This window comes from Lissotriton helveticus, chromosome 11 (assembly GCF_964261635.1).
Source record: "Lissotriton helveticus chromosome 11, aLisHel1.1, whole genome shotgun sequence".
Taxonomy (NCBI): domain Eukaryota; kingdom Metazoa; phylum Chordata; class Amphibia; order Caudata; family Salamandridae; genus Lissotriton; species Lissotriton helveticus.
In genome coordinates, this window is record NC_136072.1 from 72,730,753 (window position 1) to 72,757,397 (window position 26,645).

The 26,645-nt window shown below is 45.4% G+C and overlaps 1 protein-coding gene across 3 annotated transcripts in view; it reads left to right on the plus strand.

Annotated features, from left to right (window-relative positions):
* LOC144790695 (major facilitator superfamily domain-containing protein 8-like) overlaps positions 1–26,331 on the plus strand; it is a 157,398-nt gene extending 131,067 nt beyond the window's left edge. For all 3 annotated transcript variants that reach the window (XM_078665418.1, XM_078665420.1, XM_078665419.1), the window contains 3 exons: positions 2,100–2,230; positions 25,350–25,484; positions 25,610–26,331. In XM_078665418.1, coding sequence (XP_078521544.1) covers positions 2,100–2,230; positions 25,350–25,433 — 215 coding nt within the window. In that variant the 3' untranslated portion in view covers positions 25,434–25,484; positions 25,610–26,331. The remainder of the gene's footprint in view (positions 1–2,099; positions 2,231–25,349; positions 25,485–25,609) is intronic.
* The last annotated feature ends 314 nt before the right edge of the window (positions 26,332–26,645 follow it).

Genomic DNA, 26,645 nt, shown 5'->3' on the forward strand with positions numbered 1-26,645 from the left:
TTTTCATTCCTAATGTAAAATGCAGGACGAGATCCTGGTGGTGTTGGGTTCTACCAATAAGAAGGACTATCTACCAAAAAGACAGCAGAAGTTAGTCTTCATGAGTGCTGTAGGGAGAAGCCAGGGATAAATGAGCAACCACTGTACTTTTATAGAAGTATATTTACCCTATAAAGAGTTTATTTCCTGACAAAAAATGGCGTAATCAAAGCTGATGGTCAGAAACCGGTTGAGGAAGAACACTTGTTGCATCTGAAGAACATGCAGATTCCACATTGCCGTCCCACTTCCCTGTTCTGATGTGCGGCCTCTTTTAACATCTCAGTTAGAAGTCTGCACTGGTACCTATGATTGTCATACTCCACATCTGAAGGCGTGGTAAGCACCGGTAATGCTCTTTCTGGTGGATACTGTATCTAACCTGCAGATTCCTCCCTGCCCTCCCACCTCTCTCTGCTATTGTGAGGCCTCTTAACATCTAAAAAGATTCTAAGTTAGGAGTTTGTGCACTGGTACCTCTGATTGTGTCATGCTCCAGGTCTGAAGGCATGGAAAGAATCAAGCACGAAACTGACATCAGCATGCAAGGGTGACACCTATATTCATCCCCGTTGTTTCCATGGCAGTGTAGAGTAGCACAATACTACCTAGAGGCATGCAGGAGGATTGCTTAAAAGTTTCCAGCTCCAGTCTGACACCTGCGTAATATTCTAAAAGTAAGAAATCTGCGGTTAGAGTACCAACTGAAAGAGTTACTGATGGTAAGAAAGTTACCCAGTTTTTGCACTGGTCACTTATATCCAGTGATCATTCCTACTGGTATTTGCATGACCGTTTTTTAATCATTAGCACAGAATGTGATGCTATGTTAATAATGATGCGGTACAAAAGGGGGTGGTGATGGATGGAGCATCTGAGGCGAACAAAGCGGTACAAAAGGGGGTGGTGATGGATGGAGCATCGCCACCCCCTTTTGTACCACTTTGTTCGCCATAAGTTGGCAAGGTATGCTCAGACGTGAGTCCCTTGCTCACTTTGCCACTGGATTCAAGCAAGCCTGGCTGAAGACGGCTGAAATGCCAGAAACCGGTCCTCGGAAGCTTGTTTCCGGTCCAGGGAAGGCATAGCTTGGCAGTTCGGGCTGGACTGTTCCCATGAGGCACAGGGTCAGACTGATTTGCATATGGCCATGTCTGAACTGGGGTGGCAGAGTGGGCTAAAGAAGGGTGATGGATTAAACCCAGATCTGTTGACTGGGTGTGAGTGTTTGATTGGTTCAGATGCTCCGTCCATCGCCACCCCCTTTTGTACCACTATGTTAATAATGATGGCTCAGATGTTTTGTTTTATTTGAATTTGTTTAAAAATGGTTTTTGGAAATAGACCATAGATATGGATTTTAATGGTGACCCTTATGTATGTTGTAAGATACTTGCTTGAACCTTTGATATAGGTGGTGGTGGCCTACGTACTCTTCACGCTCAGAAATTAAGGTGGAAATGTTTGAGTTAATGTTCCCAAATAACTGGGAATACTTCAGAGCAGGATGTCCTTCACTGTTAGCTCATCGCCCTTCTTGCGCCTTACTGTATAACATCAACTTTACGTAATAGACTCAAACACAGCCCAGAGTGTAGTTGGTTGACCATAAAGGAACTCCAGGCACATCACTGGATGGCGTCGATAATGTGTACCCTGGCCCTCCAGATACAGCAAGCATGTAGTTAAAATCAGACAAGACTTAACTTCACACAATTGAGAATAAAATAGATGGAGTGCTTGCCCTAACACTCCAGACCACTCGAAATAACCAAGGAGTATCTAATGTGCTTTGCCTTAGTTGTGACAATGTACCTAGGCCATCTAGCTCTTCTTTATAATCCTCATCATCATCATTCTCACCATATTGTCACTCTCTCTGCATTTCTCCAACTACAGTTTCCTCCGCCAACTTTACTCCATTTTTTCTTTCCCCCCCTTGTTCTTACATCTGTGTCAGTACTCCTTCTGGTCTTTTTTGGTTCTTTCCGTCTGCATGCGAACACAACTGTACCCTCATCTCCACTTACCCCACTCTCTCATCCTCTTATCCAATGCAGGTTTTAGTCATGGACTGCGTCGCTCCATTGGAGGAGTCGCCATGATCTTGGGTCCTTTGTGGGCGGGAGGACTGACAGAGAATTTGTACATCATGTTGGCCGTAATGATGGCTTTACTGACACTGCTCACTGTGAGTATAAATACGGTTTCCCCACATGATTATGCAGTAATAAGAATTGGAAAATGGCTGCCTTTGAATGCTTCAATCTTATTTTGAATTAGGTAGATCCTTTGATATGGCAGTCCAAGCTAGGGAAAGCCTCTGTATGTAGGGCTTTGTCCTTGGGAACACGTGCAGGGCCTGGGAGGCCAAGGCAATGTAAGAAGAGATTGTGGCAGTGTGATGCATGCAGGTCTTCATACCAGGGTATCCTGGCCTTGAGGAAAGGTGATACTCTTGCACCACAATGCACCTTCCCCTTATCTCTAAAAGGCCCCCTGGCTGTGCGGATTCTCAGGACGGTGAGCAATGATGCATTGCATGATCTGAGCATCTGACTTGGCTGGTACCACTGCAGTGTTTTGGACTAGTATATTGGCCCCCTTCCGTACATGTGCTTATGGGTCATACATAGGATCTTGAAAAGAATTTGTTTCTTTACTGGAAGCCAGTGTAGTGTTCTTAAGCAAGGAACAGAAGAAGTTCTAGGCGGAAGATCGAGGACCAGCCTGGCTGCCGTGTTCTGCACAATTTGGAGCCTTTTCAACAGGCTTTCATTGATTGAGGACAGTAGGGCATTTCCATAGTCCATTCGGTTAATTATTAACCCTTGAACTAGTGGTTTCCTGGCCTCGATAGACATCCATTAAAAAACCTTCCGGAGGCTACGCATCAATCCAAAGCAAGTGCCGGTGATGTGATTGGCCTGACTTTTCATAGACAATTGATTTTTCATATAGACGCCCAGTTTGGTACTGTTGATTTGGGGGCTGGACAGGGGCCGAGATTGGAAGGCCACCAGTCCTGAGACCAGTGCTCCTGGGCCTTACCACACAGCATGATCTCAGACTTTCCTCCATTTAATTGGAGGCAGTTGGAACTTATCCATCTGTCAATATGAGACATTAATTGTTTGAAACGCTGCTTTGTTACTGCAGGGTCTGGGCCAATGGTGACCAGAATGTGTGTGTTGTCCGCGTAAGATATGACCATGAAAACTGTAGAATCTGATTACCTTGGCCAGTGGTGTCGTATACAGATTAAAGAGGGTCGGGCACAAAATAGAGCCCTGAGGCACCCCTATCGCAACTGGTCTCTCACCTGAAACATTTTTGCCCATTTGAACTGCGGTTACTCGGTCAGTCAGGTAGCTCTTGAGCCACTTTAGGGCAGTTGCCCTGACACCAATCTCCCACAGCCGGTGTTCTAAGATGCTGTGGGAGATGGGGTCAAAGGCGGCAGACAGGTCAAGCAGGACGAGAAATGCGGACTGGTGTTTGTCTAGAGCCAGCCTAACATTATCCATAACTTCGACTAAAGCTGTCTCTGTACTATGTGCCGCCCTGAAGCCAGACTGTGAAGGATCAAGAAGTTCATGGCTCTCAAGGTGGGCAACTAACTGTTGGTATATAAGGGATTCCAGCATTTTGCCAAAATAGGGATGTAGGGATATGGAACGATAATTAAGAAGTAATTTTGGGTCGGCTGTGTTTTTTTTAAATATAGGTCTGACCCTAGCAGCCTTCCATATTATAAAAAAACAGCCTCCGTAAGAGACTTGTTAAATAGGCTTGTTAGATTTTCTAATAACACCGGTGCAATAGTGGGGAAAAATTTCGGAGGCACTGGGTCTGTTGGCGAGCCTGATTTTATCTTTAACATAACAGTGGTGACCGATTTTATGTCACACTTTACAAATTCATTCAGGATGTGATGGGGTCGGGAGACAATCTGGGCACATCGTCAGAATGGGTGTTGTTCTGCTGTGACGGAAAAGAATAGTGAATAGCGGAGATTTTGTCTTCAAAGAATTTGGAGAGTGAGTCCGTCCAGTCCTGAGAATTAGAGACCGATGGCTGGTTGGAAGGTGTAGTAAATTCTTTGAAGATTTTATATAGTTCTTTACAAGAATGTTCAGCCTGATTTATCAGATTTAGAAAAAATTGTTCTTTTGCCAGTTTAATGTTACATTATTTGTATTCTCTTTGTTTAGTTTTTAAGGTCTTTCATTTTAATAGTACATTTGAATGGAAATGTTTAACATCTACATAGTGCTTCATGCTGACAGTCTGCTCACTTCCTGGCACTCAGTGTTTACTGAAAGTTAGGTTCTCCAGTATTCAATCTTTCATAGATTCACATGCTTGTATCTTCCCCGTCGTGGTGGGAGTCTCTCGGTAAAAGAATAACCATAGCAGTAGAAGAAAAAACTGCCTGGAAACCATAGAGTATTGAAACAATAGGTAACCTCTCCTCCTCATTATGTGGCCCAAACTACAGCCAATCAGCTGCCAGCACCAGCCTACACCATTCCCACCAGAGCCACCATACCTCAGATTTCCAACCGCCTTCGTGTGAGAAGGAGTCTCCCTGAGCTCAGCTCAGTTTTTCTTTCTACTGAACTTTTGACCTTTCTACAGTTGGAAGTAAGGTACTGTTTTCTGTCAAGATTATTTGATTCAAAATGTCTGAAGGCTCCAAGAAGAGCCTTTTCAGAGCTTGCAGTTCCTGTGGCAAGGCCAGATTATTTTCCGAGGACCCACATAAGGAATGCTTGTACTGCTTGTACCCCAAGCATGTTCCTAAGGACTGCAAATATTGCCGCACCTTCTCTGCCAAAACTCTTAAAGATAGAGAAGCTCATCTCTTGTTATGGCTTTAAAAGAAAAAATCTACAGACTCGGAGTCTGAGGGTGAAGCCAAAGGACATACCTCTAAGAAACATAAGAGGGAGTCCTCTGAAGAAAAAGGAGATCTGGACTTTTTGGTTCCGTCCAGAGGTGTCAGGGATAACACCCGAAGACCCCGGAGTTCAACCTGTCTCGGTGCACAAACAAACAGAAACACGGGCTTCTCGATGGTGGCGTCAAAGACCAAAGGTTTATTACTGCAGGGACACAGAAGTCACAGAAACTACACATGGGCAGTATCTAGGAGCCTGTTCAATTTGTACAAAGAGGGTTGTTCCTTATATACTGAATATTGGGCTTCAGGCAAATTCTTTACATGTTAGCACATTCCAAAACCTTTGTATCTTACACAATAAATATTTGTCGTTGCACAGGAATCGTCAACAATATCTGATGTCAAAACATTACGAACGAGGGGTTCCCACTAGTCCATCATAATCCCATGTCAACTTCCCATTCAAGACCCGGACCGCCTCATCGTAAATTTCGTTACCTCCCCCTAATAAAGGCCCAGAAGGAAAGGAGCAGAGCCAGGTGCAGAAGATAGAAAAGTAGGATAAGAGATGTTTGTGTGTCGTAAATGGGCACGGTTACCAGCTTCGGCCGCCTAATCATGATCAGGCTAACGGACACAAGAACCAGTATAGCAGGACTGGCCTCAGGCTGGGGAGGCAGCTCTTGCCGAGTCATGCTGCCACAGCGTTGCTGGCCTAAGGTGCACGTGTCACTAGCAAGGTGAATCGCCGGCTAAAGCCTACGTGTCCTTAAATGAAAAGAGGTCATTGCGTGTCCATTGACTATGTGAGGGCAAGGAATACAAAATGGCTTCCGTGTTCTAAGATGGATGCCACGGGTAGATCACAAATGTGTTCATAACAGGAGTGCTCTTGCTCGTAGCATGGCGAAAACACCAGGATATACTAAATGGATCATTTGCGGTTCACTGATACCAAAATTATGCATTTGCGACAGTGTTACTAACACGGGTAAAATCGTCACGGAACCTCAGACCCTCCTTTTGCCCTTACATAGGCAATTACTCAGTCTATGTCTGAATCTAACTCTATGCTCATTAGGTCAGTGACATGTTGTTGCATCATCATTCTGTCTCGTGCCTTTTCTCCTAATGCAGGTGGTTTTCTGAAACAGGTTGCAGCACAGAGGCTACACAAAGCGGGACCACATTGGATAATAAGGCAGCATGAGAACAGAAATACTAGGATGACACCAATGACCATCAGAACCTTCCATCCCCACGCTGATACCAGAGTCCAAAACCACTCCATGAAGGACCAGTTTCCCTTGTCTACGTGTATGGAGTCGGAAATCTTGTGTAGCTTAGAGATCGCTTCATAGACGGTTGGAGCATTATTGGGAATAAAAACACAGCAGCTCGATTGGATCATTCTGCATACCCCACCTCGATCTGCAAGTATTACGTCTAGAACCATTCGGTTCTGCAACGTCATGAGACGATCCGCCTGAAGCTCAGCTGTTAAGTTACTAAGGGCACCAGCAGTTTCTGTAATAGTAGATTCAACTACCCGTGTTAGTTGACGTAGATTTCTACTATTGGCCATAGGCCCCCAAAACGGAAGGAAACCTTTGAAAAAGTCTCCAGCTTCCTGACCAGCGGTATCTTCCTTGCTGAAGACACCTCTTGCTACTCTGGTCTTGTGATAGTCTGAAGAAGCAGTGTATGTCGGAGGTAACAATCGAGCAATATAACATGAACCTGAGAAGTCAGCAGGCAGCCATGTATACGCTCTGTCTTGACAGATGAAGTAAGTACCCCTAGCAGTAAGGAAGGCAGGGGAGGAGTTAGACGGAAATACGTAAGTCTCAACGCACTCACTCCTCCCTAGCTGAGCTCTCAGATTTCTCCCATTTCCTTGCAAACAGACCTGACCTCGGTGAGGCACGACCCAAACTGAAGTGGAGCTTTTACGCTTGCTTTCTCCCAAACTAAGGCGATACTCTGTAGAGTTCCAACTCAAATACACCCGTAATTCATCTCTAGGGTAAGATGGAGTATTATTGACGTCTTTAATCATGTCAATAATTCCCTGGACTAAAGCTTTGTTGGCTGAGTTGTATTTAGTGGACCGTGGTGGACGCGGAGGATAGGTCTCAAGGGCATATGAAAAAATGGTCTGAAAGGCCTGAAATGATCCATTATAGCTAAAAGGCAAGACTAGATAGGGAATGCCTTTATCCATAGTGTGAGGTATCAAGCCACACACCCAGCAGTCTGTAGTATTAACTACCAGTTGGTGTTGATGCAAGAGCTGTACAAATGTATTGTTAATAAATTCTGAGCGTCGAGCTTGTTCGTGTTCAGGAAATGAGTGAAAAGAATGCATAGAAGAAACCGTAGAAGTAGTAGGATCAATGGGAGGTACTGTAGTTACCGGCATAAAAATCAAATGTACACCAAAGATGATTCCACCCACCAACGTTATCAAAACAATTAAAAATGTAACTGCACATTGCATTAGAAAGCATTTGCTGTGAAGTATTCTGTTCAGTCTATTTCTGCACCCATAAATTACATTCTTTCGTTGCAGCTCAGGAAGCTCCATCTTCTACAATCCGCTCGTGACCACTGATGATGTGTACGTAGATGAAAATGCCTCTATCAGCCCTGGGAGTTCCCAGACCTAACAGAAAGATCGACCTTGTGTCTGATCCCCGCAGATTCAACTAGGCACACAGCCACGACCCTACGGCTACCCAGACGGCAAGGCAAAATTTAAAACAACAAAATAATAGCAAACTTCCTGGCTGGAGGCAAGGTACCAAAAATTCAAAAATGTGAAAATAGGCAGTTTCCTGCTTTATTTGTCCATGTTGCGAGGTCGCAAGTTGTATCTCAGTTTTGCAGGAACTGTCTGATCTGGAAACAATGCATTTTCAGCTGACGTTGCAATGTTCACGTTCGCAGATGGTAAATGTTCAGGGTTCAAAAGAGCAGTTTCAGGAGGAGAGTCAGAGTTTGATGTATCAGTGATCAGTTCTGCATCACTGAAAGGGATGAACCTGGGTATTTGTTCTGCTTCCGAGGCACTGATTCCTTTCTTTACCCAGTTGTCGTAAGGAAGTGGCAGAGGCACACGTTTGACATGTGTCGTATGGATCCAGTTCTTCCGTCCGGCCACACGAATAGCAGTTCTCGTTGCCAATAAGACTTGGAAAGGGCCGACGAATCTGGGCTGAAGATTTTTCGTTCTTGCAAAATTTCTAATGACTACTTGATCCCCAGGTTTCAGCTGATGACCTGGACTCTCCGGTGGCTTTGGCAAAGCATCGAAAACCTGTTGGTGAATAAGGCTCAATTTAGCAGTCAAGTCGAAAAGATAATCAATTAGCATTGGGTATTCCAGCTGCTTAAATTCTTTCGGTCTAGGTACCCCCCAAACATTTGCAGGACGACCAAAAATTATTTCATATGGACTAAGCCCTACTCTAGAATGTACAGTTGCTCTTGTTGATAACAAAGCCAAAGGCAGTGCATCTGGCCAGGACAAATTCGTGGATGCTTGTATCTTAGCAAGTTTCAGTTTAAGGGTGCCATTGTAACCCTCGACTAAACCCGCGGACTGGGGATGATTCGCACTGTGGAACTTTTGTCTAATCCCTAGGCCGGCACACACACTCTGCATAACTTTCCCTACGAACTCACTTCCGTTATCTGACCATACAATCCGTGGCATTCCGAATCTGGGGAAGTACTCTTTAAGAAGGATTTTGGCAGTGGACAAAGCAGTATTGTCCTTCAGTGGGTATGCTTCGATCCATCTGGAGAACGCACAAACTACCACTAGGACGTATTTCAGATTATTACAACGATCCATGTGAATGAAGTCTAGCTGGATCACTTCAAAGGGGCAGGAAGGAGGAGCGAAGTGACCTGCAGGTGTGGGGATTCCCTTGCCAGGATTATGCATCAAGCATACCATACAATTTCTCACCACTCTCTCTGCACACTTACTAATCCCATCATTCTTCCAAACTGGAGCCAACATTTTACAAATCCCTTTGGAACTGATGTGTGCTGCTCCATGTGCCATCGTTACTACTGCAAGCACATACGCATCAGGCAACATCCAACGCTGTTGTTCCGACAAGTCAATCCAACACCCACTCGAGTCCAATTTACCCGTGCTCTCTTTCCATGCACGCTTTTCCTCCTCAGTCGCCTCTTTCTGAATTTCTTTCACGCTTTCCACTGTGTCTTCACACATTCCAGACTCAGAAATCCATCTTGCAGACGTTGCAACATACATTCTACTCATCATATTTCTAGCTGTCTGTTTTGCAGTTTCATCGGCAAAAGCATTCCCACGACCAACATCATCCGTGATTGCTTTATGAGCACTGCATTTCACAATCGCAACTTCAGTCGGCAAGGTTAGAGATTCCAACAAGTCATTAACTAGTTGGCCATGTTGAATCTTAGTCCCATGGGACGTAATGAAACCTCTCTCTTTCCACAAACGGCCAAAACTATGGGCCACGCCGAACGCGTACTGACTATCTGTGAACACATTCACTCTCTTTCCCTTAGCTAAAACGCACGCTCTTGTCAGTGCGATCAATTCTGCAGCCTGGGCAGAATTCTGACTCACTCTCGCAGTCTCCACAATCGTACTCAAAGTCGTTACTGCATAGGCAGCAGTCACATCACCATTCTCCAATTTGAAGCAAGACCCGTCAACATACAACGTGCCATCTGGATCTGATAATGGAGTGTCTTTTAAATCAATTCGTCCTTTTGTTTCTTCCTCAGTTTTAAAACAACCGTCATGTGGTTCGGAATCACTCGACTCTTGGCTAGTCGGCAACAATGTTGCTGGATTCAATACATTGCATCTTTTGATCTGAATATGACTAGCTAACAATGTCAGTTCGTAACCTGATAATCTAGCACTGGTAAGGTGTTGCGTCTTGGTTCGGTTCATGAGTGTATCCACAGCATGAGGAACCATAACCACTAGCATGTTGTTCATTACTAAACCAGCAGATTGTCGAATGGAGGCTGCAGCTGCGGCTGTAGCTCTCAAGCAACTAGGCAACGCTCTAGCTACCGGATCTAATGTTGATGAAAAATACGCACAAGGGCGTTGCTTATCACCAAATTTCTGTGTCAAAACACTCAACGCGCAACCTTCTCTCTCATGGACATAGAGCGTGAATGGTTTACTGTAATCGGGTGTACCCAATACAGGAGCTGAACACAGTGCATTTCGTAACTCAGAAAAACTCTCCTGACATTCGGCAGACCATGGCACTGGACTCGGAACATTTTTCCCAGTCAAAGCTACCAACGGTTTCGCCAAAAGAGAAAAATTTGGGATCCATTGCCTACAATATGAGGTAATACCTAAAAAGGCACGTACTTCTCTCTGCGTGCTAGGAACATTCATCTGTGTAATTGCTTTTATTCTCTCTGGGGTCAACTTCCTTCCCTCCTTTGACAAGAGATGACCTAGGTAGGTCACTTCTTGGCAACAGTATTGCATTTTTGAAGGTGACACCTTGTGATTCAAATTTGACAAATGATGCAATAAAGAAATTGTAGCTGTTTTGCAAGTTTCCTTGTCATCGGCAGCCACTAGAAGATCATCGACATATTGTATTAAAGCAGAACCAGGAGGAAGTACAAATGAGTCTAACTGGCTTTTTAATGCTTGACTGTAAATGGATGGGCTTTCACAATAACCTTGTGGAGCGCGTTTAAACCTGAAGCTTCGTCCTCCTAGAGAGAAACCGAAGATATCTCTGCTTTCCTCGGCTATCGGAATGCTGAAAAAGGCATTTTTCAAGTCGATAACCGAAAACCATGCTGCTGTAGCAGGAATCAACGTTAACAATGCAGTAATGTCTGGAACCACAGGAAACTGTGGAATCACAATTTTATTAACCTCTCTAAGATCAATTACAAATCTATATACTGGAGGTTTTGTTGGGTCAGTTCGTTTCAGAATGGGCAGTACAGGACTATTACAGACATTACCTCTAGTTTCTTCTATAACGCCTTTCTTGATCAGATCTTGTACTATCAGTAGGAGCGCACGCTCACCTTCACTAGATATTCTGTATTGTGGAATTCGTGGAAATTTTACATTCGCTTTCAAAGTTACTACATATGGTGGAATTTCTAAAAGACCTACATCATTAGGACCAGTCGCCCAAAGAGTATCAGGGAGTGAACGCAGCTCTGGTGGGAGTGCATCCATCGACAAGTACATTGGAGAGGTGATTTTTTTACCCAACGTAAGCTGTACTCCTTCTGGAGAACAGTACAATGTCGCATATAGGCGTTTTAACAAGTCTAAACCAAGCAGATTTTCACTACAACCTGTCGTCAAAATCAGGGGAGCTTTCAAGTGGCAGGGTCCAACAGAAATAGACAAAGGACCAAAAACAGGGTTGTGAACAGGGGCGCCTGAAAAACCGACTGAAACGTTTGTTGAGCCAGACAAAGGTGCGCCAGGGAGTTTCGCATGTATGATAGAACTTTTTGCTGCACCAGTATCCAACAGAAACGGTTCGACTATACCTGATGTTGCTACTGCGACATAAGGCCCACTCTGATCTACTGGAACTGATACTACTCCCTCTCTTTGTCCATGGCTGTCCTAGTACTCCCTTGGCTGAACTTCCTCACTAGCTTCATAGTAGTCTTCAACATGATACTGTTGAGACCTATTCTGTTGGGCAGATTGTCCATTTCGTTGATCGAAATAATTAGAAGGGCGATCACTCGTCTGTGGAGGCATAGCACCTCTCCCTCGACCTCTAGAGTTTTGCATATAACCACCACGACCTCTCTGAGCTGCCGCAGCATTATTTTGTGCCCGTACTGGACACTCAGTCTTATAATGGCCTTCCATTTTGCAATAAGCACACTGATTCCATTGGTACTGTGGCCTCTGAGAATTATAATCCGTTCTTTGATATGACCCTTGCTGCGTATTGGTCTGATTGGTGCGAGGCGGATATGCTTGCTGTAAAAGAACTTTAGTTTTTAACTCTTTCGTCTTTTTATCTGATTTTTCCTTCTCCTCTTTGTCCCTATTTTCATAGTACTGAGCAGTCGCAAGTATTTGCGCAGTCGTAGAGACAGCCCACGCACTTTCAGAATTCTTTAATTTACCACTAAGTTCCGGCAACAGATTGTGCACAAATTTATCAACAAATAATCTCTGGCCTCCTTCTGTGCTCATATCCTGACCACTATGATCCACAAAAGTCTCTTCGAATCTTGTGAAAAAGTCGGAGACGCTTTCGTCTTTCTTCTGTTTGCACGCGGACAATTTGTCCCAGTTAACGCGTAATGCTGGCATTAGGGTCTTCATTAAGTCGATTATTCTACCGGGCAAATTAGCAATTAAGGGTTCAGGTTTAGAACCACCTATTTGTTGACCATCCGCTGCAATTATAGCTGCCCAATCACCACCTAGGGCAACTGGATGATTCTCTTTACGAATTTTAGCCCAAATTGGTTGCGGTACTACATTACCAAATAGCAGATCTATGTCAGCTAGATTTAATACACAAGCGTCAACTGTCTGAGCCAACTCTTTGTAGTACCCTGCAGGATTTTTACGCGGATCTGGTAAGGCCTGTTTCACTGCTAATACTTCAGCTCGCTTCCATGGAATATGTATCCATACTCTCTGAAATTGGGCCGGAGCGGCTGCAATACCAAGGTTGACATTAGCTTGCACAGCTTCACGCCAAATTGGTGGAACCTCTCTCATTGGATATTGACGACTTTGTTTCGTACTATGTTTCTCTAACTCCCTCGGTGAATGAAGGGATGGGTCATTCCTATAACTTAAAATTAGTTCCATCGCTTCTTTTATATTTTGACCAACTATCATACCTGCAGCAAACTCTTTCTGAACATTAATTAATTCTTCTAAATTTGATTCAGGGTCATCCTCTTCCAATTCCTCACGTAGAAGGAAACACATTTCATCGAACACATATCGTTGTGTCGGTTCGTTCCATTGCATAAATGTATCTAATACATCTTGTACATTATATCTTCCAACTTTCGAAATCCATCTAAGAGCAGTGGAATCTAGTATTCCTCTTTCTTCAGTACTGGGAAGCTGACTACGTCTCTGCACAGAGTCAGAGGTAGGAGTCTTAATCAGAGTTTTATAGAAGGGAGATAGAATGTTAGAGACAGAATCAGTGATTCTCCGACGAACAGAAAGCGGAGTCATAATATTAGCAGAAGCAGTAAATAGAGTAGCAGTTGGAACAGATAGATCAGGAACAGTAGGAGTAGCGGGTAAGACAGCTTGTGAACTAGCAGGTGTGAATGATACAGGTATAGGTAAAGAAGCCGGCAACCCTGAAAGAGGGGGTGCCGAAGGAACATTAATAGTGACCACAGGAGGTACAGGAACTTGATTCAGAGGAGCAGGAACACCAGGTTGTCCAGCAACCGGTAATTGAACATTCGGTATGGGTGGAGCCGTAGCACCCTGTGCATACGGTGGGGGTGATCGTAACAAGTAGGATAACAGGGGATCCTTTTCAGGGTCCTCTACTATCTTAGCTGTACTCGATGGCAAAGCAGGATAGCACTTGTCTATTGCTAAATTATGCTCTCTATTGGCCACCTCCATTGCCTTCTCAGACTCGTTGAGTTGCAGCTGCTTAGCAGACTGTTCTAAAGTCAACTCTTGCTCTTTCTGTTCTTTCTTCAACTTTTTAATTTCTCTCTGTTTAGATTCTTTTCGCCAATAACGGAAAGAATCAAACATTGCCGGCCGGGCTTTCTTCTTGAATAATTTCGTTTCTAAATTATCAAGAACTTGAGGTTCAAAACTACCATGCAGTGGCCAACTAAGGACACCATCTTTCTTAGTGTAGTGGATCCATACCTCGTTATAAGAGATAGGGCCCACACCAAATTTGCAATATAGATCATAAAGGGGAGTTCCAATCGGAGGAACCGAACACGAGTCCTCCAACTGGGAATCACTGTTGCAACTAAAACAAGACAACATACAATTTTTCCGACTTACCATTTTATAAACCGGAACACAAAACAGACGAAACACAAATTAAAAGAAAGGTGCGCACTTGAACCAAGAACTTAGGCCTACCAGAACAGACAAACGTATCGATACCCGAACTGAACTGAATGATTATCGTAACCAGAATAACCAGCGACAATCTTATAAAACCGAACCAAACCAAGAACTAGCAAAACAGAAACAACCCATACGAAGTAACCAACTATCAACCACTTAATACTTAACTGAGGCACTGAAGACGTCACCAAGGAGAAACCCGTCATGTCTCGCCGTACTAAGGACTGCACCTCGGGTCCAAGACAGGGCGACGGTCAAGGCAACGAACCACTGCAGCCGTCTGAACGGGAACCCTCGTGGAAGAGAACGTCGGGCCACTTTTGCGATATGCCGGGATCGATGAAGTGGGGCGCCTCCCTCTGAAATCTTCACACGAAGCTTCTCGAACTCTTCAGGCTTTTGGACCGGTACCGAATGACGTCGCCCCACGTTGGGCGCCAATTGGAGTTCTGGACTTTTTGGTTCCGTCCAGAGGTGTCAGGGATAACACCCGAAGACCCCGGAGTTCAACCTGTCTCGGTGCACAAACAAACAGAAACACGGGCTTCTCGATGGTGGCGTCAAAGACCAAAGGTTTATTACTGCAGGGACACAGAAGTCACAGAAACTACACATGGGCAGTATCTAGGAGCCTGTTCAATTTGTACAAAGAGGGTTGTTCCTTATATACTGAATATTGGGCTTCAGGCAAATTCTTTACATGTTAGCACATTCCAAAACCTTTGTATCTTACACAATAAATATTTGTCGTTGCACAGGAATCGTCAACAATATCTGATGTCAAAACATTACGAACGAGGGGTTCCCACTAGTCCATCATAATCCCATGTCAACTTCCCATTCAAGACCCGGACCGCCTCATCGTAAATTTCGTTACCTCCCCCTAATAAAGGCCCAGAAGGAAAGGAGCAGAGCCAGGTGCAGAAGATAGAAAAGTAGGATAAGAGATGTTTGTGGGTCGTAAATGGGCACGGTTACCAGCTTCGGCCGCCTAATCATGATCAGGCTAACGGACACAAGAACCAGTATAGCAGGACTGGCCTCAGGCTGGGGAGGCAGCTCTTGCCGAGTCATGCTGCCACAGCGTTGCTGGCCTAAGGTGCACGTGTCACTAGCAAGGTGAATCGCCGGCTAAAGCCTACGTGTCCTTAAATGAAAAGAGGTCATTGCGTGTCCATTGACTATGTGAGGGCAAGGAATACAAAATGGCTTCCGTGTTCTAAGATGGATGCCACGGGTAGATCACAAATGTGTTCATAACAGGAGTGCTCTTGCTCGTAGCATGGCGAAAACACCAGGATATACTAAATGGATCATTTGCGGTTCACTGATACCAAAATTATGCATTTGCGACAGTGTTACTAACACGGGTAAAATCGTCACGGAACCTCAGATCTGAAGAGACAAAAGGCTGGTAATATCAAGGAAGGTGAACCTTCTTCTTCTCTTCCTCCAACTCCTTTAAGGCCTGCCTCAGAGAAGAAGGCTCCGTCGTCGTTCCCGTCGACACAATCTGCTGATATTCCAGTCAGATCGCCGACGAAGCCGTCGACGACGCCGACGACGATCTCGTCGACGACGACGACAATCTCGACGACGACAGCCTCGTCAACATCGATGACGACGACGACTCCGTCGACGGTGAGTGCCAGGCCTTCGTCGACGGCAAGATCTTCGTCGACGACCATCCCGTCGACGATACAATCAGTGGTCCCGTCGACGGCCCCGACGACGAGAAAATCGTCGACGATGCCTACAGTTGGATCTCCAAAAATGATGACATCAACTTACATCTCCATTAAAAGGATTGTTCTGTCGACGGGCTCGTCGGCGAGCAAAAAAGGAGAGTTTTCCACTCCAAAGATTTCGCCTCTGCTTCCATCTACCATACTGGATTGCCAGGAATCTGAGGAGGAAGGGCCTTATGGAGTTGCCTATAGTCCCTCGCAGCTTCACATTAAAAGTCAAGACTCGTAGGAGGAAGATTTTCAAGAGACTCAGGAACATTTCTCTTTTAAAGATCGTCCAGTAAGAGGCCCAAAGCGTTATGAGCCCTTCCATCAAGCTTATCACTATGAGGAAGTGAGTCCACCTGTTCGAGAGGAGGCTTTGTCAGTGCCTGTCTCTTCGATCTCAGACTTAAGACACATGATTGACAGTTGTTACTGTCGTTTTCCGGAGGATAATGCTCCAGCCTCTACTACTGCTCCTGTAAATGTTTCTCAACCTGTGAGAGAAACACCTCTGGTTCAGTCACCGCCTCCAGTTCAACGTGCGGACGTTCCGAAAGTTATTACTATTCGGGATCATTTAACAGATTCTGATCATGAAGATCAAGCTGAGGAAGGAGAGATTCCCCAAGATGACGTGGTCGGGGATGAATGGGACCAATACATTGTTCCAACTTCTCCAGTGTCACCATTGCCTCAAGCAAGTTCTCCACCAGAGGATATAGCCAGCTTTCATGATTTAATTGATAAAGCTGCTAAGAGATTTCAACTTTCTATGCCGGTTAAGGAAAGTGATTGTTTTCTTTATGACTTCAAAGAGTCTTCTCGGAAGTCCGTAAGAGCTATCCCGATTATCCAACATATCTGGGATGAAGGAATAAACTTGCTGAAGAATCCGGCATCAGTTCCAGCTTCAATGCCTAAGCTGGATAAGAAATACCATGCTCCAGAGACGGCTCCGGCATGTCTTATTGGTCATCCTCGTTGGTTGTGACTCAAGCAGCGCAAAGACGCTCCAAAAATCCGATGTCAACCTACGTGGCACCTCCTAATAAAGAGGGCAAGAGAATGGATGGTATTGGCAAGCGCTTTGCAGTCATGGCAGCAGCATCAATCAAAGCGGCTAATGCAATGGCACTTCTGAGTCGGTTTAATAGACAGATGTGGTCTGACATCGCGCCAATCCTGTCACATCTTCCGGATGATGAGGAAGCAAATACAATTTTGCAAGATGGAGCCAGAGCAGCATCTGAGTCCATAGACGTAGCGATGGACATAGCGTCTATAGCTTTCCGTCAGATGGCTGGAGCGGTAGCCCTACGGAGGCATGGATGGCTCAAGTCACACTCCTTGGCCTGAAGTCCAGTCTAAAATCATGGACATGCCATTTGATGGCGAGAGCCTCTTTGGTAAATATATTGATGAGGCACTTCAAGGAATAAAAGCAGACACTGATACTGCTAGATCTTTGGGATCATTGCAGCAAGGCTGTTACCAGTCATTTCGAGGCAGAGGATCGAGAGGACATTTTCAACAACGTTCCTCTTACCAATCAAATACGTACCAACCATACAATAAGCAGGGTTACCGTCAATACTCCTCCAACCAACAGTATCGATCCTCAAATACATCTTTTCAGCAATAAGGGAGGAGAAAATCTGCTGCCAGAGGAAAACAAGATTCTGGTCGCAGACAGTGATATTCTCCAGGCGCCTCCAACACCGTTTCATATCAATCAGTTCCATTACCTTTCTCAATTCCTACCACATTGGCAGTCCATAACATCGGACAGATGTGTGTTAGACATCATTACACAGGGTCACACCCTGGAATTGTCACAAAAACCTCCAAATCGCCCACCTCTCTGCAGAGTTCAACATCTTGCAGGACTCAAAGCAGAAGTTTTATCCCTCATAATGAAAGGGGCGATAGAAGAAGTTCCATCGAACCAGCAAGGGACAGGCTTTTATTCACAGTTTTTCCTAATAAAGAAGAGACAATCTTCTAAATGAAGGCAGGTAATGGACCTCAGAGATCTGAACAAATACATAAAGAAAATATCTTTCCGCATGCTGTCCTTGCAGGAAATCCTTCTCTTGCTTCGCAAAGGAAAATACATGGTCTGTCTAGACCTGTGGGATGCATACTTCCATATTCCTATCCACAGGAAACACAAAAAGTATCTTCGATTCATGGTGGCGGGCGTCATTACCAGTTCAAAGTTTTACCTTTCGGCCTGAAGTCTGCCCCAAGAGTTTTCACAAAATGCATGGCGCCGATAGCAGCACATCTAAGGCAACAAGGTCTCCAAATTTTCCCTTATTTGGACGACTGGTTGATAAAAGGACCATCGTACCAAGCAACTCGGAAGTCTTTACAGATTTGTAAGGATCTCTTTCAAAGATTAGGCCTTCGGATAAACAAAGAAAAACCCTTTCTTACTCCGACGCGTTCACTGCAATTTCTCAGAGCAATATTAAAAACTCAGGAAGTGAAAGCGTTTCCATCAGAAGAACGCGTAACAAAATCCTAAGTCTGACAGCATCTCTAGCATCCAAAAAGTCCACTTCCATCAGGATCTTCAAATCTTTACTGGGAATGATGTCATCCTGTATCCCATTGATCTCCAACTGCCTTTTACATATGAGACCGCTGCAAGAATCCATAGACAAACAATGGGTTCAAGCACTAGGTTCCTTCGACGACAAGCTGGTCATAACCTGTCGGATCAAACGAGCAATGTCATGGTGGGGTATCAGGAGCAACTTGAAAAAGGGCCTGCTATTCGAACCGCAATCTCCATGAAATCAGACGCTTCATTGCGAGGTTGGGGAGCACACCTGCAAGACCTAGAGATTCAAGGTCTTTGGTCTCCTCAAGAGGAAAAACTTCACATCAATCTCTTGGAATTGAAAGAAGTTTTCCTGGGTCTTCAGGCATTTCTACCCAGAATTCAGAGTTCATCGGTCTTAGTAAGGACCAACAGCACTACCACAATGTTTTACCTTCGAAAGCAGGTTGGCACAAGATCAAAGCCCCTATCTGCACAGGCACAGACAATTTGGACTTGGCTTCTATGCCACAACATAGCTCTGCAAGTGGAGCATGTTCCAGGTATAGACAATGCAAGAGCGGATCTGTTAAGCAGATCTTCCGAAATTTGCCACGAGTGGGAATTAAATCAAGACCAACTAAATCGGATATTCCATTTGTGGGGCAAACCAAGTTTGGACCTGTTTGCAACTCAGAACAACAAAAAATTCAAACATTATGCAAGCAGGTTCCCACAGAAGGGTTCGAGAGGGAATGCTCTTCATCTCGGATGGACAGGGATGTTTGCTTATGCCTTTCCTCTAATTCCGAGAATATTGAGAAAGATGAGATCGGAACCGTGCCAAATAATTCTAATAGACCCAGCCTGGCCGAGGCAATTTTGGTACACAGAACTTCTCCAATTGTCAGTGGAGCCAAGGATACAGTTCCCAATAACCAAAACTCTAATTTCCATGTACAGAGGTCAAGTCCTTCACCCGCAATTGACTTCTCTAAAATTGTCAGCTTGGAACCTTTTGAGCACGAGTTCCAGTCACTAGATATCCCGCAAGAATGTCGTGAAATCTTGAAAAGTTCTACAGCACTGTCTACTAACAAGACATACACTGCAAAATGGAAACGATTCTGTAACTGGTGTCTTGCACATAAGGCTCATCCTTTTTCTTCTCCGCCTGAACAAATTTTTCCATATCTGCTGCAACTAGCCAGATTGGGACTTTCGCATTCGTCAATTAAAGTCCATTTAGCAGCAATATCCAGATACCGAAGATCTCCAGGATGTCCATCTCTATGGTCCCAAAGGTTAATTAAAGAATTCTTAAAAGGGTTATTCAGGAGGAAGTTTCCTCCAATTAAACGTCCTCCACCTCCTTGGCAGCTTAACACTGTCTTGTCGCAACTCATGAAGGCACCTTTTGAACCAATCCGCAAGGCCGAGTTACAATTCCTTTCATGGAAAGTAGCATTACTCCTGGCACTCACATCAGCCAGGAGAGTCAGCGAAATTCAAGCCTTTTCAATACAAGATCCTTTCATGCAATTCAGATCGGATAAGGTGCTGCTAAGAACTAATCCCAAATTTGTTCCTAAAATACCTTCTTCTTTTCATCTAAATGAACCAGTGATTTGGGCTACATATTTCAAGAATACTTCTACGGCGGCAGAAAAAGCTCTGCATACTTTGGACATTGGCAGATTTCTAAAATTCTACATGGAAAAGACAAACAGCTAGATTCATGAAGCCAAATTGCTATCGCAATAGCTGCGAATTCGCAATTGCGGCCGCAATTTGACGGAAAGGAATTCAAGAAACAGAAAATTCCAAAAAAGCGAATTCGCAAAAAAAAATTGCGACTTCGCAAATAAATTCGCAGAATCCTGGAGGATGAGGATTAGCGAATCGGAAATAGCGAAAACCCATCGATTCTGCGAATTAAATTGCGAAGTCGCAAAACAGTCGCAATCGCCATTCATGAAAACTCGCTATTTGCGAAATACGAGAAAATCGCAAATAGCGACGCGCAAATTAAGAAGAACTCAAATCAGGTGGTAACCAGTAAGGACATTTTTTTTGTCTTCAAAAAACGGTTACCCAACTCCCAACTGGTGCAGGGCTGGCCAAACACATTTAAGGACATGCAGCTGGAGCCTGGGGATTCCCACAATGCCTAGACTCTACATGCTGGTGAGGCGGCGAAGGCTGCAGCGAGCTGCACGGAACAGACGGAGGATACAGGAGCGGATATTCCGCCAGCGGGTCACCCTTCTGGGCCAAACCAGGGAGCAAATCTATGCTAAGTACGGCCTGAGTGGGGCTATGATAATCAATCTCATCCAGGACCTAGACCCCCTGATGCAGCACCCAACAAGGAGGACCAATGCCGTGCCCACACATGTGCAGGTATTGTGCTGCCTGCACCTCCTGGCCTCCGGAAGCTTCCAGGGGATGGCCGCTGTTGCAGGGGGGATATCTCAGCCCACCATGTGTCGCTGCCTAAGGAGTTTCCTGGAGGCTATGCTGACCCGGCTACACCACTATATATCATTCCCCACCAGCCAACAGGACCTCAATGAGACCAAGCTGCAATTTTACAATGTAGCTCAATTCCCCCACGTCATAGGATGTATTGACTGCACGCACATCCACATTTGCCCACCGGCAGCAACAGAGTACATGTACCGCAACCGAAAAAGCTACCACTCCCTCAACTTCCAGATGGTGTGCAATGCAAAAACATTCATCACGGACATTGTGGCACAGTACCCGGGGAGCACACATGACTCCTTCATCTTCAGGCACAGCGGCATCCACACACGACTGGCGAGGGGAGACTTTGGGGAAGGACACCTACTAGGTAAGTACACATGCCCCAAAATTGTACACTGTGATCATGTAGTTGCGCAGAACATGCACTCACCCTCTGCTCCTTTCATTCAGATGACAGCGGTTACGCTCTCCGTGAGTACCTCCTCACCCCATACCTCAACCCTGCAACACCACAGCAACGGCAATATAATACATCACACATTCGCACAAGGAATTGTATTGAGAGGACATTTGGCCTGTTGAAAAGCAGGTTCCGCATACTGCACAAGACAGGTGGGGCCATGAAATACAATCCTGAGGTCTGCTGCCGCATCGTGGCCGTGTGTGCAATCCTTCACAACATTGCTACCAAGCGCAGGATCCCTGTTGACATCTCTGGCAGTGAGTCTGAAGGGGACCAACGCCCACCTGCATATGCGCGTCATGCACGAGGGGAAAATCCTGCTGAAGGACACAGATGGCGCAACCAAATCACAATGAACTGTTTCTAGTGAACCCACTCCCCTCACCCAACACTTCACTCATGCATGACACTGGAAATAATGACATGAGTCTGATGTATTATCATTGAATAAATATTATTGTTGGTTGCACAATAATATGGCATTTTTGCAAACTGTAACATTAGAGGAGTATTGCTTCATACTACTCGACGTTTTGTATTGGGCATGCTTATGTCAGCAGCATGTCCCTGCCCTATGCACATCAATGTCATTGGTGCCTCCGGCGCGCGGCTCCCAGTCGCCTCTCGGGCTCTTCCTCCGGCTGAGCACGTGATGCCGCAGTGGGCCTGCTGCTGCGGCGTGGAACACTACCCTGTGACGAACCCAGGCTGCTGTGAGTAGATGTCCCCTCACTTGTGTCATCCCCTCCTGCATGGCCATGGCCATTTGGCTGCAGCGCCTGAACAGCAGTGGTTACCTGCTCCAGTGCACGTGCCACGTCCTGATTGCATTGGACCATCTGGAGTTGCATGGTCAGAGACCTACGGGCCAGCTGGGAAGTGGCGTTGCCAATTACATAATTGGAGCGTGTGTACGCCGTGAGGCGTGTGAGGAGCTGGCGGTGGCGGCAGAGGTTTCGCTGACTAACCATGGCCGCAGTGTTTTCCACCATAGCTGTGGTCATCCGGTCCATCCGGTTGGACAGATGGGCAATATTCCTGCCTGTATTGTGCAGCTGCAAGTGTTTAGCTGCAAGGTGTCGTGCCTGTAATTGGTGCGTTCGCAGCATGCAGTACTCTATTGAGAGCCCTGGCACACGCACAGTCATCCCCCTCCTGGCGGTGCGTGATGTATTTTGCCGCCGCTCCCTGACCTGCCTGGTGGGCTGGGTGGGCACAGTAGGTGTGCGTCGTGTCGTTGGTCTTGCGGCTACTGGGATTGCCGATGCCACTGGCATGGGTCTCGCTGCTGACGATGGTGGTGCGCCTGTTGCAGCTGGCCTTGCAGGTGGTGGTACGCCTGCTGGCACTGGTGCTTGGGCAGATGGAGCTGGTTGTGTGGATGTATCTTCCTCACCCTCAGGATCCTCTTGTGTCTCATCACTTTGCAGCACATCACTTTCGCTGCTGGTGTTATCAGCGCCACCTGTGATGGAAAGTGGACGTCGATTAATTACATGTATCTTTGACATGTGAGGTTGCTACATGCATGCTGGCTAACATTCCCTGACTGGCTGTTGCATTGAGTACATTAGGACATGTCTGGCTGCATGGGAATTTTTGTACATTGTGGTCAGACTACATGTCCCACAGTGCTATAGGGATATTCTGGTGTGCATGTGCTGCATGACTGGGGTTTATAATGAGTAGCTATAGGGTCATGGCCATTGTTAGGGGACAGGGTCGCAGTCGCATGGCACTTACCTTGGCTGTCTTGGGTGGGTCGGGATGAGCCCAGGCGTGTTACCCCCACGCATGCCTCAGGTTGCAATGTGTCCTCCACACGATCCTCCGATGGGGTGTTGGGAGGGACTGTAGGCTCACCCCCTCCTATAGCAAGGCGCTCACCCAGTCTCTCAGCCACCCTCTCCTTAGCACGACCTCGGAGGTCGTACCACCGCTTTTTCAGTTCGTCTATTGATCTCTGTGTTACTCCAACAGAGTTCACTTTTGCGCGGATGCGCAACCACAGTCGCCGTTTCTCGGCCTCTGGCACCCTCCTGGAGTCCGTGCCAAAAAGTTTGTTATGGTCTTTACAGACTCCATCGATTAGATATTCCAGCTCCTGTTCGGAGAATTTCAATTTGCGCTTTCTCCCTGTGTCACTGGGCCCTGGTACTTCCTGTGACATAGCTGCAGCCTGCAGTATCCAAAACCAAAAACTGGAGGTGGTTGGAGTGGAGCTCTGAGCTGTGCTGCTTCCAAATCTGCCTCAGTATTCTGAATGTGGGTGGGAACAGCCTGCTTCCTGGTTGTGATGTCATCACAGTGCTTGAAATGCGACTTCCCGTTTTTGCGATCTCGCTATTAGCGAGATCGCAATTTCAACACGGAATTTGACAGTTTTTGCGAATTTTCTGAGATTTCAGGATAATCGCTATCGGCTTTTGCGGCCGATTGCGAGTCGCTATATTTTTTCACAGATTTACATGAATCCCATTATGCAACTTCTAAATTGCGATTCGGTAATAATCGCAATTTGGAATTCGCAGAATAGGGTTTTCATGAATCTGGCAGAAAATCCTTTCGTAAATCAAACCAATTGTTTATTGCTTATTCAGGGCCTAGAAAAGGTTTGGCTCTTTCAAGATCCTCCATCTCTAGATGGATTGCTTCCGCAATCGTCTTCTGTCCAGAGAAAGCAGGAAGACCTCTAGACACAAAAGTCCGAGCTCACGATACACAGAAAATGGCAACGTCAACTGCATTACTAGCAGGCGTATCCTTTCCAGACGTATGCAGAGCAGCAACTTGGTCAAATGTTCATACATTTACCAAACATTATTGTCTGGACACAGAATGGAAAGCAGATGCAGCAGTGGGACAAGCAGTTCTACGACATCTTTTTAAATAAGGTATATAGTTATAAATTTACAGTTGTTTTCTGTAATGTTGTTTATGCACAAAAGTTTTAATTTAATTACAAATGGTGTTTTATGCCTTTTCCTTCTTAATGAGTCTTTAAAAAAAAAAAAAGCGTATGGCACACAGCCCTGAGAAAAAAGGGAGACTAGCCTAGAAACGCTCTTGCAAAAAGTACTGCTATCTATTCTGATACAAGCATGTGAATCTATGAAAGATTGAATACGGGAGAAAAAACGAGTTACTTACCTGTACACTATGGTTCTCCAGTATTATCTTTCATAGATTAACATGCACTCGGCCACCTCCCCGTTTCTGCTAGGTAGACCACCTTTTCTCTCTTGTTTCTTACAAAGCTCACTCTTGGGCTGTTGGAAATCTGAGGTATGGTGGCTCTGCTGGGAATGGTGTAGGCTGGTGCTGGCAGCTGATTGGCTGTAGTTTGGGCCACATAATGAGGAGGAGAGGTTACCTATTGTTTCACTACTCTATGGTTTCCAGGCAGTTTTTTCTTCTACTGCTATGGTTATTCTTTTACCGGGAGACTCCCACCATGACGACGGGGAATATACAAGCATGTGAATGTATGAAAGATAATACTGGAGAAGCATAGTGTATAGGTAAGTAACCAGCTTTTTGTGTGGCTTGAACCATTCCGGTCTCCTCTGCTGACCATAGGCCTTGATTTGAAGGAGAATGTTTTAAGCAGCTGCAAAAGCTGCAAAAAGATTAGGAAGCTTAAGTTTTGCTTTGAATGATGGAGTTATTGACAGGTGGGGTCATTGATAGACTGAGGGCCCTCTTCTGGGACATGGAATCACAGAGGTTTTGACTGGGAGTTGCACCTTGACTGTAGGTTAACATACGCTGGTGTTAATGGCTTCTGCTGGTGTCCTTACATCCCCTTCCCTGTATGTAAAGGTTAGCGCCTATGTTCTGTGGATGTACAGTGTTTTCAGGACTGTTGCAGTGGCCTTGCAGACATGCTGTCCGTCTCAGACTGTCACTGCTGTGTTTCGTTCCCGGATCTTCAGGACACCTGCCATGTCTTGGCCATTTCCCTGGGCTTTTAGCTTGAGTAAATTTCTGTGCCTTTGCCCGTAGGTTTCATGCAGCAGTCAATTTTGTCCTTCTGTGTCTGGCAGGTGATGGTAGGTGTTTCCTACAAGTACCTGGTCGAGCCGCAGCCTGTTCTCCCCTGCCCTATTGCCCACGAGGAGTGTGGCTAATACCCGCTTGGAGCCGCAAAGGAAAAGACGATGTATGGGATACACAAGAAGGTGAGATGAAGTAAATTTATTGGGGTGCCCTCACTGAAACGTCTGCTACTGTTTGATTAATTCTTATTAAGGAGACCATACACTGAAGAGCTCATATCTTGTCATTGTGCTTTCTTGTTCTGTAGGCTCTTTATTCGAAGAAGATTTTCCATCCGGATCCTTTGGAAACTTCAGCTGCCTGTCCCAGTCTCAGTGAATATTAACCATGTACAGGCTTTGACATGAGTGACCTCTTGTGACACTACTCTGTGGAGATGTCACTCACACGCCTATGTCACTAAGGATATTGTAGAGGTGCCTTCATTCTACTAGCAATCGGGACCTGCATCCTGTAGACTCAGAGTGACAACGAAGACTTGGGTACCGCATTGAAGGATGCAGTATTGTGCTTTCAGACCCCATCCTGGACTAATTCATACCCTCTTCCATTTCTGTCACCGAAGGCCTCCTCAGAGTTCCCCAATTAGTGAATGCTATAATCCTCTACTGGCTCACTCTTCGTCGTCACCCGACAAGAAGAAACACAAAAGGGAAGAAGCGAGCAGCAGTGCTGTAGCAGAGTCCTCTCCTTACCCCAAATTCCTCCCTCTTTTTCCTCTGATCCACAATCTTCATAACATCTCTCTTACCATCTGCTGTCTTCATATCTCTCCTTCCACTGTCATTGCCCACTACCCTCATCTTTCTTCTACCCTTTTGTCTCTTTTCATAAGGGCCACCATCCATACATTTCTTGCTCTGTGCTAAGACATGTTCTGCTTCTATGATGTGTATATATGCCACTGTTGTACAATATGTGTATACGTAAGTGGGTGTATTTATGTAAATACAACAAATCTTTAACAACTACAGAAATATTGCCTGTAGGGGATAGAATTCTTCATTATACATGCATGGTTATGGAGTTGGAGTATGTCACAGCCTGTATCAGGACATATGGCTGTCAACTTATTTTCTGAACAGATTGTCCTTTAAGTATTAATCTTGGTGGGTCACTCCATTGACCGATGATGTCTTGGGTTGGAGAAGGTTCTTGCTCGACCCCTTTTTGATATTTCTAATATAGGAAATAGCCGGATGCTGCTCTGTAGGTCCGTGCACTTGGCAACAGAAAGGTGAATGATTTATTTTTTTAGGATGAAGATGTGTTTTTATTATAGG